Genomic DNA, 21,657 nt, shown 5'->3' with positions numbered 1-21,657 from the left:
GTGTACATTTTGGTAATTTATATACCACAACACCATTAATTTCCTCTATGAATTCACATTTGTTACATGAGTTCAGAAGCAACTGCCAAGAAAAGCAGCGGTCTCACGATGAGTCTGTCACTTGTTCCCCCTGTGAAGACTCACAAAGAAAGCTGTATGTTCATTTCCTCATTTACAAAGAGCAGCATGGTCACAAACCTCCAGGGTAAAAGAAACTTCATGCCTCTGCATTTCAGCTTCTCCCTAGAACCTGGAAGATCTTATCTCCACCATAGCAGTTTTCATTTCTGCTTGGTTGTCATTTCTGGTTAACTAGCTCTGCCTTGCCCAGAGAGGGCAAAAGTCCTTCCCTAATTCACTTTATTGGAAAACTACCAGAGCCAAAACCTGCTCACATGGTTAAGATGAGGTCAACCAAACACAGAAGCTGCCGTGAGCAACTTGTGGGAAAAAAAGGAGTTGAGACCAGAGGGCTATGGAGACTTGTAGTATCTTCCCAGAATCCCCCAAGACTCTCGAAAATTAATTTTTAATTTTTTGATGATATATGTTTGCTTAGACCATCTTACCGATGCAGTTTCCCATGATTACCATTAGAAATGGCAATTTGCTCACACCAACCACATGTTTAACCTACCTCAAATTCTGCATGTCTGTGAATATCCTCTGCTCGTTGCCTGCTCAGGATAAATTCAGCTTCATTTGCTACTCTTACTAGATGATCCTTCATTGTTTGACTAAGCAACCTATAAAGAGATTAATATTGTCAAATAAGTAAATGTGTACATACTTAAGACATATGATGGTTCACTGCTCAAAGTTGATGTATCTTGTTATGTGGAGAAGAATGTTTATACTCCTCTTCTGTCATCATACCCAATGAAGTACCATTACTTCACACTAAATAATTAAAGGATATAGCAACAAAAGTTACCCTTCTGGCAAAAGCAGAATAGCTTTTATCCAACTAGCTATCCAAGAAAAACAACTAAAAATACCGTATCAAATTTGTGTTTTAATCTTTTTAAAGGTATTGGAGAATTTACAAGGCAGCCACAAAGTAAGGAGCCAAGATCCTAGAGAAGAAAGCACACAGAAGACATTCAGCATGATTTTTTTCACTGAACCATTTACTTTCCACAGGTGGAACTAGAGAAGCTAAACAGATTTATCAGTCTTACAGAGCTACGGAGACAAAAATTAAATGTTATGACCTGTCAAGGCAGAAGGATCCTAGTAGATTATCCAGGCTTACAGAAGGAACATAAGTATACCATAGGAAACAGAAAATAGACCAGTCTATAAAAACACTAAAACAGACTCTCAAACAACACTATACTGATTTATACATAAGTGGGAGCCAAAACGCTAAACAAAAATTTCAGAATCTCATAAGGTGAGGAGAAAAAGAAATAGAAATACCAATGCATGAGAACTAAATTCCAGGCAAACTCGAAATAGGGCAAACTCTCACAAAGATTGAAAAACTCCAGCCTTGGGGCACCTGGGTAGCTCAGATGGTTGAGGGCCTGACTTGACCGAGGGCATGATCTCATGGTTTGTGAATTCAAGCCTCATATCAGGCTCACTGCTGTCAGCCTGTCAGCCTAGAGCCCACTTCAGATCTTCTATCCCCCTCCCCCACCCCCTCCCCAGGTGTGCTCTCCCAAAAAACAAACAAACAAAAAACCCAAAAAACTCCATCTTGAATCAGGTCAGTCTTAAATTAACGTAATCAGTACCTAATTTAACTGCTAATCAGAAATCAAAAGGAAATCTCTAGAGAAAGATATTATCACTTAGAGACTTATATTTACCCCTGCCATTTTAAATATAATTTCCAACAATCACCAAGTAACCAACAATAAATGAAGGAAAAACAAATAGAAGTCAACTCAGAAAATCAAGATACTAAAATTTCATATCTAAACACTGAAATAGGGGCACCTGGGTGGCTCAGTCAGCTAAGCGTCCGACTTCAGCTCAGGTAATGATTTCACAGTTTGTGGGTTCGAGCCCCGCATTGGGCTCTGTGCTGTCAGCTCAGACTCTGGAGCCTGCTACAGATTCTGTGTCTCCCTCTCTCTCTCTGCCCCTCCCTGGCCTGTGCTCATGCTTGCTCACTCTCTCTCTAAAAAGTAAATTAAAAAAAAACTGTAAAAAAATTAAACACCAAAATAAACGTAGTTATGGTTCAGGACAACAGATTCTAAGAAAAAGAACTCCAGTAGAGACTAGAAACTTAAACCACTGAACAAAACAAACATGAAATTAAGAACAGATTTACCAATTTACTAAACTCAAAGAAGTACTTAACCAAAGAATAGGCCAATGACAACTAAACAGAAGCATGGTAAGAAAAATAATGAAAACTTGACAAAATAAATAACAGACATACAGACCAAGGCAAAAAGGTCTAACATAAGTGTATCTGGAGTAAAGAAAGAAGTCAAATAGTGCAAAACGAGCAATATTTGAAGAGATACTAGGCAACATTTTTTGAAAACTAGGGAAGGGGCACATGGGTGGCTTAGTCAGTCAGGCATCCGACTCTTGGTTTCATCTCAGGTTATGATCTCACAGTTTTGTGGGTTAGAGCCCCACATCAGACTCTGTGCTGAGAGTACAGAGCCTGCTTGGAATTCTCTCTCTCCCTCTCTCTCTGCCCCTCCTCCACTTATGCTGTCTCTGTCTCTTTCAAAATAAATAAATAGCTTAACAAAAAAAAAAAGAAAGAAAGAAAAAGAAAACTGGGGAAAAAACTATTAAGCCATACACTGAAGTGCTACAACCTCCAAACAGGATCAAAGAGTACTACATCTATTCGTATCATAATAAAATTGTCAAAGGAAAAAAATCTTAATAGCAGACAGAGGGAGAGAAAAAGCAGAACAGGTAAGGACACCTACTTGGTTTCAAAAGAGCATGAAGACTGATGGAAGACAAATAAGAATGCAATGACCTCTTTCAGATGCCAAATCAAAATGGCAGCTAAGAATTCCATATCCAGAAACCATCTTTTAATAATAAAAGTGAAAGTACCTAGAATACACCACGTGAAGAGTCTATTTTCTGAACTCCCCTTACCTGCCTAGAAGCACAGACTACCAAAAGAATTCAACTGTCACAAATCCTTCCAATGAAGACTGTGAAGTTGTGCAACCAGGGAAGAATGACTCTTATTATCTAGAAACTTAAAAAGTCAGCACGTGGATAGGAAATTGCCTAAAAGGACATTGTCACAAAACTATCCTATCTCCTAAGGGTCCATTTATCTTTCCTAAAAGTTATTTGTTTTTCCCTAAGTGCCCTTCTTCCTAAAACCTCAAAATATAATATAACCTCTTTCTTGAGTCACATTTTTCTATGAATTCTCTCCAACATACATGAATTAAAAAAACTCGTCTTTTCTCTTATCAATTTGTCTTTTGTCAGTTTGATTCACAGGCCCTCAACGAAAGAACCTAAGAGGATAGGGGAAAAAATGTTTCCTCTCATGCAAAAGCAAAATAAGCATATTTAATGGCAAAACAGACAGAAATTGTCACTAGACAAATGGGTCACTCCCACATTAAACGTTGTTTTTCAGACAGAAGGTAAATAATATCAGATGGATGTAACACAAGGCAGTAAAAAACAAAACAGGGGCACTTGGGTGGCTTAGTTGGTTAAATGTCCAACTTCCACTCAGATCATGATCTCACAGTTACTTTAGAGCCTGGAGCATGCTTCAGAATCTGTGTCTCCTAGTATCTCTCTGCCCCTTCCCCACTAATGCTCTTGTGTGCGTGCTCCCTCCCTCTCTCTCTTTCTCTCTCTCTCTCTCTCTCTCTCTCTCTCTAAAAAATAAATAAAAACATTTTTAAAATTTTTAAAAAAGAAAAAAGAAAAACTCAACATGGGTAAATCTAAAAAGAATACTGAATGTTTACACCAATCAGAATAACTTCTAAAATTCAAAAATACCATTATGTTAAAATATTTAATAGCACTCAAAACAAGACAAATTAAAAGGAATTAGTGTTGTAATGTTCTTTAATTATCCATGAATTGGTGAAAGAACCAATTTATTTAAGATGTTAACAACTCTAATATCCATGTTTCAATCTGGGTAACCACTAAAGATATCTAAAATAATTAACAACCAATATGCTAATAGGAAAAAACCAAATTGAAAAAACAAATTTAGCTCAAAAGAAAGGAAAAAAAGAAAAAAGGAACATGCAAAACATACAGCAAATAAAAGGACAGACAATAAGAGGATAAGCTTTAACCTAAATACATCAGGAATATATAGAAAGCAGATTTAATGATACAATTACTGTCAAATAGATTTTAAGTATGTCATATCATTAAACTGTAACACAATTTCACTAAAAGGTTGCATAAATGTTGAAAGTCATTTTTTCAGAAAAGATAAATAATAAAAAAAAGTGTGAAAGAAGATTATATATCTTTATTAATATAAGAAAAAGATAGGGGTGCCTGGGTAGTTAATCACTTGAGTGTCCGACCTCAGCTCAGATAACAACCTTACAATTCTTGAATATGAGCCACACATAGGGCTTTCTGCTGTCAATGCAGAGCCAGCTTCAGATCCTATGTCCTCCTCTCTCTTAGCCTCTCCCCACCCCCCTCAAAAATAAACATTTAAAAAATATACATAAAAAAAGATTGCTTTAAGAAATTTTATTAGAGATAAATAGATACTTCAAATGATAAGATGAATGATCTAGACAGAAAATCATAACTTTGAGATTCTAAATTTGTATGTTCCCAAGAATATGATATACTACTAGCTATAAAAGATATAAAGCCACACCATATTTTAACAATGTGATTACAAACCCTGATGAAACGGACAGATTTTTCACATACATCCACTAAATGAAGAATGAATATTCTTATCATTTAAATATGGATCATATACACAAACAGACAAAATGTGGGGTGACAAAGAAATCTATAATGAATTTCAAAGGAAGAAATCATACAGAGTATGTTCTCTGACACAATAGAACCAATCTAGAAAAAATAAAATAGAACATTCTGTGCAAAAACTCTAGGATGGCCTCCAACTTTCCCAGCTTTCTGATATCTTCAGCCTTATGTAATCCTCTCAATTAGATTTTGTATAGGAGCTATGGCATGCCTCAAAGCAGTAAAACATGGAAACACTGAAGATATATCATTTCCATTATTATATTAAGTATGATTCAAATTTTCATCTTACTAGCAGACTCTTCTTACTGACTCCTCATCCTGATGGCATAGCTCATGAATTCTGCCATATTACAGCTACTCTATGAAGTAGCTCATGTAGCAAGAAACTCAGTGCAGCCCTCAGACAACCATCAGCAAGGAACTGGAAATCAGTCGCAGCAACTCACAAAGAACTCAATCCTGCCAACAACCAGATAAACTTAGAAGAAAACACTTCCCCAGTCAAATATCAAATGAGACTGCAGCCCAAAAATACCTTAACCTTTTAAGAGAATCTGAAGCAGAGGGGCCAGACAAGCCATGCCCAGAGTCCTAACCAACACAGACTATGAGATAATAAATGTTTGTTGCTTTAAGGCCAAATTCTGCTAATACTGTTGACACAGCAATACATGATAACATTTCTTCCCATCAATATTTGAAAAACAAAGGAATACACTGCTAAATAACCCATGCACCAAAGAAAACATGACAATGGAAATTAGAAAATACTTTGAAATAAAAGATAATGAAAACAACAAATTAAAACATGTGGGATTAAGAACAAATATTGTTAAAATGTCGATACCATCCAAAGCAATCTACATATTCCATGCAATACCTATCAAAATAACACCAGCATTCATTCTTCAAAGATCTAGAACAATCCTAAAACTTATATGGAACCAGAAAAGACCCCAAACAGCCAAAGCAATCTTGAAAAAAACAAAACAAAACAAAGCAGGAGGCATCACAATCCCAGACTTCAAGCTATACTACAAAGCTGTAATCATCAAGACAGTATGGTACTGGCACAAGAACAGACACTCAGATCAATGGAACAGAATAGAGAACCCAGAAATGGACCCACAAACGTATGACCAACTAATCTTTGACAAAGCAGGAAAGACTATCCAATGGAATAAAGACAGTCTCTTCAGCAAGTGGTGCTGGGAAAACTGGACATGCAGAACATTGAACCTGGACCACTTTCTTACACCATACACAAAAATAAACTCAAAATGGATGAAAGACCTCAATGTAAGACAGGAAGCCATCAAAATCTTTGAGAGGAAAGCAGGCAAAAACCTCTCTGACCTTGGCCGCAGCAACTTCTTACACAACATGTCTCCAGAGGCAAGGGAAACAAAAGCAAAAATGAACTATGGGGACATCATCAAAATAAAAGGCTTCTGCACAGCAAAGGAAACAATCAGCAAAACTAAAAGGCAACCAACAGGATGGGAGAAGATATTTGCAAATGACATATCAGATAAAGTGTTAGTATCCAAAATCTATAAAGAACTTATCAAACTCAACACCCAAAAAACAAAGAATCCAGAGAAGAAAAGAGCAAAAGACATGAGTAGACACTTCTCCAAAGAAGACATCCAGATGGCCAACTGACACATGAAAACATGCTCAACAACACTCATCATCAGGGAAATACAAATCAAAACCACAATGAGATACCACCTCACACCTGTCAGAATGGCTAACATTAACAACTCAGGCAACAACAGATGTTGGCGAGAATGCGGAGAAAGAGGATCTCTATTGCATTGGTGGTGGCAATGCAAGCTGGTGCAGCCACTCTGGAAAACAGTATGGAGGTTCCTCAAAAAACTAAAAATAGAACTACCCTATGACCCAGCAATTAAACTACTAGGCATTTATCCACAGGATACAGGTGTGCTGTTTCGAAGGGACACATGCACCCCCCATGTTTATAGCAGCACTATCAACAATAGCCAAAGTATTAAAGAGCCCACATGTCCATCGATGGATGAATGGGTAAAGATGTGGTATATATATATACAAAGGAGTATCACTCGGCAATCAAAAAGAATGAAATCTTGCCATTTGCAACTACTTGGATGGAACTGGAGGGTATTATGCTAAGTGAAATTAGTCAGAGAAAGACAAAAATCATATGACTTCACTCATATGAGGACTTTAAGAGACAAAACAGATGAACATAAGGGAAGGGAAACAAAAACAATATAAAAACAGGGAGGGGGACGAAACAGAAGAGTCTCATAAATATGGAGAACAAACAGAGGGTTACTAGAGGGGTTGTGGGAAGGGGGATGGTCTAAATGGGTAAGGGGCACTAAGAATCTACTACTGAAATCATTACTGCACTATATGCTAACTAATTTGAATGTAAATTTAAATAAACAAACAAACAAACAAACAACATGTGGGATTTTGCTAAATCAATGCTTGGAGAGAAATGTATACACTAAATAAATTTATACACTAGATTGATACACTAAATAAATTCAAAACACGGAAGAAACTCTGAAAATAAATTACCTAAGTACAAAACTGGAAAAATGAGAAACACATCACAGAAAATTCAATGTATTGAAAATAAAATAACAAAGAAGAGAAATTAAAAATATATCAAATAAAAATGCACTTTAGAAAATCAACAAACTTAAAAAGTTGGTTCTTTCAAAAACTCCAAAATATCAACAATTAAAATTAATAACTGAGGTCAGAAAGATTACTAGATTGAAGTGATCTAGATCACTACAAGTGATATACAAAATATACAAAAATAAACTATACTCTATTTAATAGTTAACCAAAAGTCAAAGTAATTTTTAAATACTATTTTGAAAAGCATTAAAAATCATCAAAAGATGTAAGAACTAACCAAATGTGATATAATTGTGTATACAAACAAAAAGAATACTAAGAGATGTTAAAGAACACTTAAAGAAATTAAAGGACTATGCAATGTTCATGAAAGTTAAAGGCTCAATACTGTAAAGATATGAATTCTACACAAAGTCATATATAGTTGTATAGTTGTATAGCTACACAAATCCCAGTCAAAATTCTAGCAGGTCTTCTGCAGAATCTGACAAGTTCATTCTAACAGTTACACAAAAATGTAAAGAACAAAGAATAGCTGAGACATTCTTGAAGAGGAGGAGGAAAGAGGAGGGAAAATAATAATCATAATCATAACAGAAGACTAATACCACCAAATATTAGGACCTATTATATTGATGTATTAAGACAGTGTAGTAGTGGGGCAAACACAGATGAACAGACCAATGAATCAGAAGAGAATATCCAGAAACAGACCCAGATTTAAGACAGAGTTACTTTTGTAATAAGGAGGAAGAAGATGGAATTTTTCAATAATTAGGTCTGAATCAATCAATCACATAAAACTAACCATGACTTCTATCTCAGATCATAACAAACAAATGAATTCCAAAAGGGTCATAGACAAATCCTAAACACTTCTACAAGCTTTCATAAGATCACATAAAATAGTATCTTCATTACTTAAAGATTTCTTGAAAAACCATAAAATACAACATGAAGAAAAATACTGAAAAACTGGACTTCTTTAAAATTAAAGATCTGTGCTTATGAAGGCCACTATTAAGAAAATTAAAAGGCAAACTTTAGAAAAGGAGAATACATTTGTAATACTTACAGTCCACAAGGAACTTATATTCTTAAATATACAAAAATACTTACAAATAAGGAAAAGGCAATAATCATAATTCTTAAAAATGAGCAAAGTACACGAATAAGCTCTTCACAAAAGATTTCCAAAAGGCAAGTAAATTCATGAAAAGGTGTTCAAGATTACCAGTCATCAGGGAAATACAAATAAAACTATAAGCTATACTACATCCCACCAGAATCACTATATTTTTTAAAAAATGGTATTTTCAAATGTTGGCAAGGAAATTAAGTAACAGGGATTCTCATCATCATAAAACATATAAAAAAACGTTTATAGCAACTTTATTTATAATAGCCAACAATAGGAACTACTGAGAATGCCAGTAAGAGTAAAATTTTTTTAAATAAAATATTCATATAATAAAATACAGATCAGTATCAGAAAGAACCAACTAATTTTATACATAACAAAATAAATTTCACTAACAATGTCGGGCAAAAGTACAAAAGAATATTATATGAAAAAGTACTCAAGTATACTATATGAATCATCTTGGGTAAGAAAAGTTTTTAAAACTCATCTATGTTATGAGGGGCACCTGGGTGGCTCAGTTGGTTAAGCATCTGACTTTTGATTTAGGTTCAGGTCATTATCTCACAGTTCAGGAGTTTGAGCCCAAGTCAGGCTCCACACTGACACCGGGGTGCCTGTTTAGGATTCTCCCTCTCTCCTTTCACTGCCCCTCCCCTGCTCATGTTTTCTCTCTCCCTCTCAGAGTAAATAAATAAAACTCAAAAAAACAAAACAAACAAAGAAAAAAAAAACCACCTCATCTATGCTATTAGAAAGCAAGAGTTTAAGAGATGGTTAACTTCGGTGCTACTTAAGACCTCTACATGTAATGACTCTTATGGAACTTTAGTAATGATAACACAGTTCTAAACCTCCCAGCAAAATACTTTGGATATATAAACAACTGACCCATTCTGATGAATGCTACCACAAGACCACTTTACCTACCATGAATGCTAACAGAATGATTCATCTCATATAAGTGAGATGCTTCTGGGAACATGTTTGTTATGTATACGTCTTCTAAACTTCTTTCTTTAAAAGGAACTGGAGGGGCACCTGGGTGGCTCAGTTAAGCGTCTAACTCTTGATTTCAGTTCAGATCATGGTCTCAAGGGTCTCAAGCCCTGCGTGAGGCTCTGTGCTGCTAACTTGAGATTCTCTCTCTCCTCCCACTCTCTCTCTCTCTGCCCTTCCCCCACTCTCACCCACACATGCCCTCTCTTTCTCTCTGTCAAATTAAATAAACTTTTTTTAAAAAGGAACTGGAAAGAAAGGTTGGGTAGGTAGCTAGGATTACTTTTTCAGTATAACAGCAGAAGTGAATAAACTGCACCTAGACAATACCTGTCTACAAAAGTTAGACCCAACAATAGTCATCAACGATGGCATATCTATAAGCAGGTACCAGGGTACATGTCTTTATAGCAATATTTTAGTCAAAATGTCAATAAAATATGCATAGACTTTGATACAAAGCAGTGATTACACTCCTAGTAAACTACCATATCAACATTTTCCCACAAGTGTAGAAAAACTTGTATGTAAAAGGAATTTCACTAAAAAATTGCTTACAAAAGTGAAAACCTAAAAGAACCAAAATATGCAAACCTATAAGAATAGATTCTTCTGAATTGACAACAAAATGTTTCCCATAACATATTGTTAAGTGAGAAAATAAAATTAAAATATTATGTACAATGTGAGTTTGGGGAAAATATGAAGGAAAATACACCAAACTGCCATTTATCTAGAATGAAGTCATCAAAACAGGGCCACGAACTAAATCTGCCTGCCAACAGTTTTTGTTAATAAAGTTTTATTGGAACAAAGCCATGCCCACTTATTAACTATAGCTGTTCTCACATCATAACTCTACAGTAAGTTGAGTAGTAGTGGCAGACCATATGCTCTGCAATGCCTAGAATATTTACTATATGGCCCTTTAAAAAAGTATGCCACCCCATGCTTTAGAAAGGAGAATGTATGTTTTCCCCCTTGTATTTCTCTGTTCTTTGAAGTTTTACAATAAGGAGTAATTAAAAGAAAGAAAAACAGATCCTTAAAGAAAACAGAAAGCTTTCTGCTCTTCTACCACTTTTCACATTCTCTCTTAAGTTCATACACACTATTTACAATTTGATTCCAAATCTGTCACACCCTCTCCATTACCTCCAAACTGTAGATGTTAATGCAATTTTTATGATTTTTGAGTGAGATTATTAGGGTATTTTTCAAATACTATTAAACAGTACACATTCAGGCATTACCGATAAAAACAATCCCTAGTGCAAGTTTAAAATCTGCTAATGAATAACTTGCTTTGACTCTGCAGATAGAGAAAGCAAGGGCTTTCACGAGTATAAACGTGAAATACTGGTTTGTGCTTCTTAGTTTCTCTTTAGAGACCAAAAACCACATTGTGAATTAACATCAGTATATTGCCTCATAGCACTCAAACACTAATTGATTAGTCAAAGGTACATCAACCTCCTAGTCCCCAACCAAGCAACCTCAAAGTTATTCTCATCTCCTCCTTCTTCCCTATCACCTTCGCCCCTAATCCATCAGCAAATACTGTCAGTATTTCCTATGTAATATTTCCAGTTTTAAATAATGTATTTCCTATGTAATACTTCCAGGTTTAATTAATGTATTTCACTACATAATATTTCCAGGTTTAATTATTTCACAGCCAATGTCCTAAAAATCAAGCTTTAATCATTTCACATCTAGACTATAACAGAATATGAATTTGGAGTACTTGCTCTGATCTTTTAACATGTTTGTATATAATCCCCCTCTGTCTTTTGAATCACTGTCAAATATCTACGCAACATCTACTGTATGATAAAGGCAAGGCTAAACACTGGAGACAAGCTTTTCCTATATTTTAGATGGGGAGAAAGACAATACCCTGTGCTACTATGTGATCTTGTGAATGTTTTCACAGACAAGCTGGCACCCAGTCATTGCTCAAGACCCTCTCCCAGAGAATCAGCGCAGGTCCAATATATGAGGAACTCTGAAGTTTGGGGTTTTGAAACACAGCCCCATCTGAGATAAAACTCTGGAGGAAGGAGCCACCTGGCAAGCAGACACCTTGGACACAGACCGGGTAAAGGCAGGAAGCAGACAGAAGCCTGAGACAAAGGAGAGGTGTTTGATCACATGTCTGTGAGGGCACAAAATTCATGCGCCAAAGACTACAGAGCTAGTTGAAGCCATTTCACCTTTACAAACGCGCACATGCACACACAGGAATCGACCCCAGTGAGCTAATAAGCAGGGCTACCAAGCAGAGAATAGAGCTGTTAAAACAAACCCTGCCCACCTGCACCGTTTACGCACAGCCCTCAAAGACCAGCACAAATCCTTTCCATCTGCTTAGTGTACAGACTACAGTGTGTTACAAAGTTTGCTCTATGGTAAACTGGATGAAACTTCATTTGGATCTCATTCCGTTTGCTTGTTCATTTGTTCATTTTCTTTGTCTCTGTTTTTACTTATATTATCTTTTTCTTTTCCTTTTCTTAGGTACAGGAAGAGCTAATTTCTTTTATATTATTTTATACTATTTTATTTTATTTTATTTTATTTTATTTTATTTCATTATTTAAAAAATTTTGGGGGGAGCTCCTGGGTGGCTGAGTTTGTTATATGTCCAACTTCAGCTCAGGTCATGATCTCGCTGTTCATGAGTTTGAGCCCCGCATTAAGAATGCTGCTCTCAGCATGGAGCCCACATCAAATCTTCTGTCCCCTTCTCTGTCCCTCCCCTGCTCATGCTCTCTTTCTCAAAAATAAATTTAAAAAAATTTTTTTAATTAAAAATTTTTAAACTTGTTTTTCCCCTTTCTCTTTTTTCTCTTTTCTGTGAAGCTTCTCTCAACAAGCAGCCTGAAACACACCTAGGATCTAGCTTCCTTTATTTGATTTGGTTTTGTTTTTAATTTAAAAAATTTTTATTTTATTAATTTTTTTCTTCCTACAAAATGACAGGACAGAGTAATTCACCCAAAAAGAAAGAACAGGAAGAAATAATGGCATGGATTTAATCAACACAGATATAATTAAGATGTCTGAATTAAAATTCAAACCCACAATTATAAAAATACTAGCTAGGGTTGAAAAAACCATGGAAGATAGCAGAGGATCCCTTTCTGCAGAGATAAAAGAAATAAAATCTAGTCAGGCCAAAATTAAAAATGCTATACTGAGATGCAATCTTGAATGGGTGCCATGACAGCAAGGATGGACAAAGGAGAGCAGTGAATCAGTGAGCTAGAAGACAAAATTATGGAAAATAATGAAGCAGGGAAAAAAAAGATGAAAACAAAGGCAAAAGATCACAATACAAGACTTAGAGAACTCAGTGACTTATTAAAGAGAAATAACATTTGTATCACAGAAGTCCCAGAAGATGAAGAATGAGAAAAAAGGGCCTAAGATTAATGTGAGCAAATTATAGCTAAAAACTTTTCTAATCTGGGGAAGGACACAGACATCAAATTCCAAGAAGAACACAGAATTCCCATTAGATTCAACAAAAACCAACCATCACCAAGACATACCATAGTCAAATCACACAATACACACACAAGGAAAAAATTGTGAAAGCACCAAGCATACAAGGAAAGACAGATTTCCTTTCCTTTCCTTTAGCATATAAGGAAAGACAGATTAGGTATGCAGCAGATCTTTCCACAGAAACTTGGCAGGCCAGAAAGGAGTGGTAGGATATATTCAACATGCTGAATTGCAAAACCATGCACAGCCAAAAATTCTTTATCCAGCAAGGCTGTCATTCAAAATAGAAGGAGAGATAAAGAGTGTCCCAGACTAGCAAAAACCAAAGGAGTTTGTGACCACTAACCTAGCTTTACGAGAAACTTTAAGGGGGACTCTTTGAATTGAGAAAACATAAACAAAACAAAATAGACCAAAAGCGACAAAGACTAGAGAGGACCAGAGAACATCACCAGAAACACCAAATCTGCAGGCTACACAATGACACTAAATTTGTATCTTTCAGTAGTCACTCAAATTTGTAAATGGACTAAAGGTTCCAATAAAAAGACATAAGGGTATCAGAATGGATTAAAAAAAACCCATCTATATCCTGTCTACAAGAGACTCATTTTAGACCTAAAGACACCTGCAGATTCAAAGCAGGGGATGGAGAACCATCTACAATGCTAATGAACGTCAAAAGAAAGCCAGAGTAGCTATACTTACATCAGACAAACTAGATTTTAAAACAAAGACTGTAACAAAAGATGAAGAAGGGCATTATACCATTATTAAGGGGTCTATCCACCAAGAAGACCTAACCATTTTAAATATTTATACCTCCAATTTTGAAGTACCTGAATATACAAATCAGTTAATCACAAACATAGAGGAACTCAAAGATAATAATACAATAATTATAGGAGACCTTAACACCCCACATACAACCATGGACAGATCATCTAAGCAGAAAATCAATAAGGAAACAATGGCTTTGAATGACACACTAGACTGCATGGACTTAACAGATATATTCAGAAAATTTCATCCTAAAGCAGCAGAACACACATTCTTCTAAGTGCACATGGAATATTCTCCAGAATACATCACATACTGGGTCAAAAAATCAGCCCTAAACAAGTACAAAAAGATTGGGACTATATACCATGCATATTTTCAGAACACAACACTACGGAACTTGAAATCAACCATAAGAAACAATTTGAAACACCACAAATACTTAGAGATTAAAGAACATCCTACTAAAGAATGAATTCGTTAACCAAGAAATTAAGACATAAAAAAGGACATGGAAGCCAATGAAAATGAAGACATAACAGTTTAAAACATCTGGAATGCAGCAAGGGCAGTCATAAGAGGGAAGTATATAGTAATCCAGGCTTTCCTAAAGAAGGAAGAAATGTTTCAAATAAACAACCTAACCCGATACCTAAAAAAAACTGGAAAAAGAAGAGCAAATAAAGCCCAAAACCAGCAGAAAAGAAAAAATAGCAGAAATCAATGATACTGAAATTAAAAAAAAAAAAATGTGAGTCAGTTAAATGTCTGACTTCAGCTCAGGTCATGATCTCACGGATCATGGGTTCGAGCCCCAGGTCAGGCTGTGGGCTAACAGCTCAGAGCCTGGAGCCTGCTTTGGATTTTGTGTCTCCCTCTCTGTCTGCCCATCCCCCACTTGCATTCTGTCTCAGTCTCGGTCTCTCTCTCTCTGTCTCTCTGTCTCTCTCTTTCTCTCTCTCTCTCTCCCTCAAAAATAAACAAATATTAAAAAAAGTAAAAAACAAAAACCAGATCAATGAAACTAGGAACTGGTTCTTTGAAACAAATAACAAAAGTGACATATCCTTAGCCAGAATAATCAAAAAGAAAAAGGAAAGGACCCAAATAAATAAAATCATGAATGAAGGAGGAAAGATCACAACCAATACCACAGAAATACAAACAATAATAAGAGAACACTGGGGTGCCTGGGTGGCTCAGTTGGTTAAGTGGCCGACTTAACCAAAATAAATAACAAATAAAACATTAAAAAATTTTTAAAAAAATAAGAGAACATTATGAGTAATTATATACCAACAAATCGGGAAATATGAAAGAAATGGATAAATTCTGAGAAACATATAAACTACCAAAACTGAAATAGGAAGAAACAGAAAATTTGAACAGATGCAAAACAAGTAATCAAAAATCTCCCAACAAATAAGAATCCAGGGCCAAATGGCTTCTCAGCGGAATTCTACCAAATATCTAAAGAAGAGTTAATACTATTCTTTTGAAGCTGTTCCAAAAAAATAGAAATGGAAGGAAAACTTCCAAATTCATTCTATGAGGCCAGCATTACCTTGATTCCAAAAACAGACGAAGACCCCACTAAAAAGGAGATAGTGCACCTGGGTAGCTCAGTCAGAGAAGCATCCAACTTCACCTCAAGTCATGGTCTCACAGTTTGTGGGTTGGAGCCTCACGTCGGGCTCTGTGCTGACAGCTCAGAGCCTGGAGCCTGCTTGGATTCTGTGTCCCCCTCTTTCTCTGCCCCTCCCTGCTCAAGCTCTGTCTCTCCTTCAAAAATAAGTAAACATTAAAAAAAAATTTTAAGTATCAACTGTCTTTGTACACACAATTTTTTGCAATCACACTAAAAAAAATATTTTTAAAGGAGAATTACAGACGAATATGCCTGATGGACATGGATGCAAAACTTCTCAACAAGATACTAGCAAATCAAATCCAATACATTAAAAGAATCATTCACCACATTCAAGTGGGATTTATTCCTCGGCTGCAGATGTGGTTCAATATCTGCAAATCAATCAGCATGATATATCACACTATTAAAAGAAAGGATAAGAACCACATGATCCTCTCAATGGATGCAGAAAAAGCACTTGACAAAATACAGTACCCGTTCTTGATACAAACTCTCAAGAAAGTGAGAATAAAAAGAACATACCTCAACATCATAAAGGCCATATATGAAAGACGCACAGCTAATATCATCCTAAATGGGGAAAAGCTTTCCCACTAAGGTCAGGAACATGACAGGAAATGTCCACTCTCAACAATGTTGTTGAAAACAGTACTGTAAGCCCTAGACTCAGCAGTCAAACAAAAAAAGAAGTAAAAGTCATACAAATTGGCAAGGAAGAAGTCAAATGTTTGCTCTTCCCAGAAGACATGATACTCTCTTTGGAAAACCCAAAAGACTCTACCACAAAACTGCTAGAACTGATACATTAATTCAGCAATGATGCAGGATATAAAATGAACATACAGAAATCAGTTGCATTTCTATCCACCAATAAAGAAGGAGAAGAGAAATCAAGAATCAACCCCATTTACAGTTGTACCAAAAGTCATAAAATAACTAAGAATAAACCTAACTAAAGAGATATAAGATCTCTACACTGAAAACTATAAAAAGCTTATGAAAGAAATTGAAGACACAAAGAAATGAAAAACATTCCACATTAACGGCCTGGAAGAACAAATATTGTTAAAATGTCTATACCACCCAAAGCAATCTACACATTCAATGCAATCCCTATCAAATTAACACCAGCATTCTTCAAAGAGTCAGGACAAACAATGCTAAAATTTGTATGGAACCAGAAAAAGACCCCAAATAGCCAACATAATGTTGGGAAAAAAAAAATGAAAGCTGGAGGCATCACAATTCCAGACTTCAAGCTGTATTACAAAGCTGTAATCATTAAGACAGTATGGTGCTGGGGTGCCTGGGTGGCTTACTTGCTTGAGCATCTGACTCTTGATTTTTGGCTCAGGTAATGTTCTCACAGTTTGTGCCATCAAGACTCAGGTCAGGCTCTGCACTGACAGCATGGAGACTGCTTGAGAAACTCTCTCTCCCCCTTCCTCTGCCCCTCCCCTGCTGTCTCTCAAAATAAATAAATAAACTTAAAAAAAAAAAAAAAACCTATGGTACTTCCACAAAAAAAGACCAGAAATGGACCCACAAATGTATGCCAACTAATCTTTGACAACACAGGAAAGAATATCCAATGGAAAAAAGACAGTCTGTTCAGCAAATGGTGTTGGGAAAAATGGAAAGTGACGTGCAAAAGAACAAACCTGGACCACTATCTTACACCATACACAAAAATAAACTGAAAATGGATGAAAAACATAAATGTGAGACAAGAAACCATCCAAATCCTAAATGAGACCAGGCAACAACCTCTTTGACCTAGGCCACAGCAACTTCTTACTACACATGTCTCTGGAGGCAAAACAAAAATGAACTATTGAGACTTCATCACTAAGTTAAAAACCTTATGCACAGTGAAGGAAACAACTAAAACTAAAACAAAACTAAAAGACAATTGACAAAATAGGAGAAGGTACTTGCAAATGACATCTGATAAACGGTTAGTATCCAAAACCTATAAAGCACTTACCAAACTCAACACCTAAAAAACAAATAATCCAGTGAAGAAATGGGCAAAAGACATGAACAGACACTTTTCCAAAGAAGACAACCAGATGGCTAACAGGCACATGAAAGAGAAAATCATAGATCATCAGGGAAACAGAAATCATAACCACCATACTACCTCACATCTATCAGAATGACTAAAATTAACAGCTCAGGAAACAACAGGTGTTGGCAAGGATGTGGAGAATGGGGACCGCTTTTGCACTGTTAGAGGAAATGCAAACTTGTGCAGTCAATCTGGAAAACAGTATGGAGGCTCCTCAAAAACGTAAAAATAGAGCTACCCTATGACCCAGAAATTGCGCTACTAGGTATTTATCCAAACGATATAAAAATGATGACTCAAAGGGGCACACCTTTAATACATCCCAATATTTACAGCAGCACTATCAACAATAGCCAAATTATAGAAAGAGCCCAAATGTCCATCAACTGATGAATGGAAAGAAGATGTGATAAATATACACAATGAAATATTACTTAGCGATCAAAAGGAAAGAAATCTTACCATCTGCCAGAATGTGGATGGAACAAGAAAGTATTATGCTAAGCAAAATAAATCATTCAGAGAAAGACAAATGTCATATGATTTCACTCATTTGTGGAAGTTAAGAAATAAAACAGGTGAACATAGATGAAGGGAAGCAAAAATATGATAAAAACAGAAAGGGAGACAAACCGTAAGAGACTCTTAAATACAGAGAACAAACAGAGTTGCTGGAGGGGTGTTGGCTGGGGAGATGGGGTAAAGGGGCAATGTGTATTAAGGAGGGCACTTGTTGGGATGGGCACTGAATGTCATATGTAAGTGATCAATCACGAAATTCTACTCCTGAAACCATTATTACACTATATGTTAACTTAGATTTAAGTAAAACTTTAAAAAAATTAAAATAAACTGCAAAGTTTATAATTGTTATGCAGCAATAGATAATAAAATAATTACTGCATAAGAATGCATGTGCTATATCATAGCTGAGTAGAAGCAAAGATGACTGTGACCTCTTCAAAAACAAAGACAACAACAACAAAAACAAAAACAATAGAGAGCCAGAGCATAAAGATGAGCTTTAAATAAAAGGCAAAAGCAACAAAGAGAGAAAAGACATTCCAGACACCAGCATAAACCAGGTATACACCAGTATAAACAAAGTTATAGAGATTTTTAAAAATGTGTTCTATTTTGAAGAGAACCAAAACATTCTTTCGTGTTTATTTTTGTGACACTTATCACAAATTATCTGCAATAATTCCAAAAGCTGTTTCTTTCTGTAACATTTTCCAGGGTCCTTCAGGCACTCAACATCATAGTTGCAATTATTATAATAGCCACCAATCAAACTTCTTTCCATTAGTCTTATTATTCTAGCCAATGCTTCATCAAAATTATTTTTCCAAAATGAAAACCTGATCATCACTGTATACTTTTTAAAGTTCAACGTACCTTGCCATGAATCAACAAAAGAGAGCTAACACCCTTGCATGGCTTAGAAACTAGGCTCATTTTTGCTATTCCTTTACACTGTAAGACTTCTTTCTCAAACATTACACACTGTATTTTACACCTCTTTGCATCTGTTCCTAGTATTCTCTCAGCCAGGAATGACCTCATTTTTTATTCCATCTTGCCTATCTTACTAATCCTTCAAAGCAAAACTCAAAAGTCAACTACATAAAACCTTTCCTGATCCTACATCTGTTTTCCCTCCACAGAACTAATCCTCTACCAAGGTGTGTATGCCTTTTTTGTGGTACTTATTCCATCATATCATTCTGTATGAAACCACCTCAATTATTTTCCATTCCATATTGCACCAACCCTGTATAATTTATTCTTATATTCCTAGAGCACAGACAGTGTCCAATAGTGCTTGTATGGAAAAAAACTCTGAATACTCATGCCAGGCAATTCTAGGCTATTAAATGTGAGGAATACAAAGATGCATAAAACTGTCCATGGGGAGTTTACCATCTAACATAGGAAACAGGACTACATGCAAATAGTAAAAAGTAAATGTGATAAGTGCCTTAAGGTTCTTAAAACCCTACTCTCGGTTCCCTGTATTTTCAACTCATATAACCATATATAACTGCCCAACGAAAATCTTCATGTGAATGCCCACTGGAAATTTCAAATTTAGCATTTCCAAAACAGAACTCTTCATTTTACCTACCTACTGTCAATCAAACCTCTTTCCCTATCTCTACCCCACCTTTTTCCACTTCAATAAATAGCACCTAAGTCCACTTAAACCTAGGATTAAATAATCAATGTTAGTTAGCAAGGATATGGAGAAATTCAAACTCCTGTGCACTGTTAGTGGGAATGTGAAATTGTGTACCCACTAAAGAAAGCAGTAGGGCAATTCCTCAAAAAAATTAAAATATGATCATACATGGATCATATGATCCCGCAATTCTACTTCTGGGTTCATAGTCAAAAGAACTGAAAGCAGAGACTAGCAGCATCACTCACAATAACCAAAAGGTAAAAGCAACCCAGTGTCCACCACTGGATGAAAGAATAAAATAAAATGTGATATATACATACAGTGAAATAAAAGGAAATTCTGACACGTGCTACAGCATGGATTAATCTTAAAGACATTGTGATAAGTAAAAAAAAAAAAAAAAAAAAAAAAGCCAGACATCAAAAGACAAATACTATATGATTCCACTAGAGAGTACCTACAGTAGTCAAATTCATAGAGACTGAAAGTACAGTGGTGGTTGCCAGGGGCCAGTGGGGAGAGAGGAATGGGAAGTTACTTAATAGGTGCAAAGTTTCAGTTCTCCAAGATAAAGTGAGTTCTGGGAGATGCATGGTAATAACAGTTGCAGAACAATGTGAACATACTTAATGCCCTAAGATGCTTAACCTGGTAAAATTTACGTCATATATATTTTACCACAGTTAAAAATAAATTAAAATTGGGGTGCCTGGGTGGCTCAGTCAGTGAAGCATCTGGCTCAGGTCATAAGCTCCCAGTTAGTCTTGAGATTGAGCCCCACAGCAGGCTCCACACTGGGTGTGGTGCCTGCTTATGATTCTCTCACCCTCCCTCTCCCTCTGCCCGTCCCTGCTTGTGATCTCTCTTTCCCTCTCTCAAAAAATTAAAAATTAAAAAATTAAAATTAAAAACCACTTAAGTTAAATGTCACCATCAAAAAATAAAACCAAACAGCAAAAGTCATATTATGCCATTCCTCCACTTAAAACCCTGCAATGTATTCTCACTGTACAAGATTAAATCCAAGTATCTTATCCCAGCTTACAGGGCCCTGTGTGACATGAAATCTCAGTTCTTCTAACATTCCTAAACCTCTCTCCTTACTTATTCTTCTCCAGCCACTCTGGTCTTTTGTTTCAATAATAAACAAACATCATTCCCTCACCAAGGCCTTTGTTTTTGCTATTTCCTCACCTCAAAATGTTGTGATCTAGATCTCAACCTGAGATTTGAGTTCTCTTCATTCAAATCAAGTGTCACTTCTTCACAAATCTCTAAACACTATATTGGCCTCCCTATAAACTTTCCCCTCTTCGGGGTGCCTGGGAGGCTCAGTCAGTTAAGCATCTGACTCTCGGTTTGGGCTCAGGTCATGATCTCATGGTCCATGGGTTCGAGCTCCACATAGAGCTCTGTGCTGACAGTGCACAGGTCTGCTTGGGATTCCCTCTCTCCCTCTCTCTGCCCTTCTCCCTCTTGCTCTCTCTGTGTCTCTCTCTCAAAATAAGTAAATAAACTTAAAAAAAAAAATTAAACTTTCCCCTCTTTACTCTCCTAACATAATCCTGCTTTGTTTTCCTCTAGGCATTTATTACTATCTGAATTATCTTATTTGTTCACTAACTTATTTGTTATTTTTCCTCTCCTCCATGAAAGTCAAATGTTATTCACAGCTACATCCTCACATTCCACAGCAGTGCCTGCAACGTAGGACACAACCAATAATA

At 36.0% G+C, this 21,657-nt stretch overlaps 1 protein-coding gene across 2 annotated transcripts in view; it reads right to left on the bottom strand.

Moving 5' to 3' along the window:
- Window positions 1-21,657, bottom strand: part of LRBA (LPS responsive beige-like anchor protein) — a 794,075-nt gene that overhangs the window by 463,971 nt on the left and 308,447 nt on the right. For both annotated transcript variants that reach the window (XM_042935320.1, XM_042935319.1), the window contains one exon: window positions 638-746. In XM_042935320.1, coding sequence (XP_042791254.1) covers window positions 638-746 — 109 coding nt within the window. The remainder of the gene's footprint in view (window positions 1-637; window positions 747-21,657) is intronic.

Source organism: Panthera leo, chromosome B1 (assembly GCF_018350215.1).
Source record: "Panthera leo isolate Ple1 chromosome B1, P.leo_Ple1_pat1.1, whole genome shotgun sequence".
Classification (NCBI taxonomy): domain Eukaryota; kingdom Metazoa; phylum Chordata; class Mammalia; order Carnivora; family Felidae; genus Panthera; species Panthera leo.
This window is presented reverse-complemented; position numbering and strand designations above follow the sequence as displayed.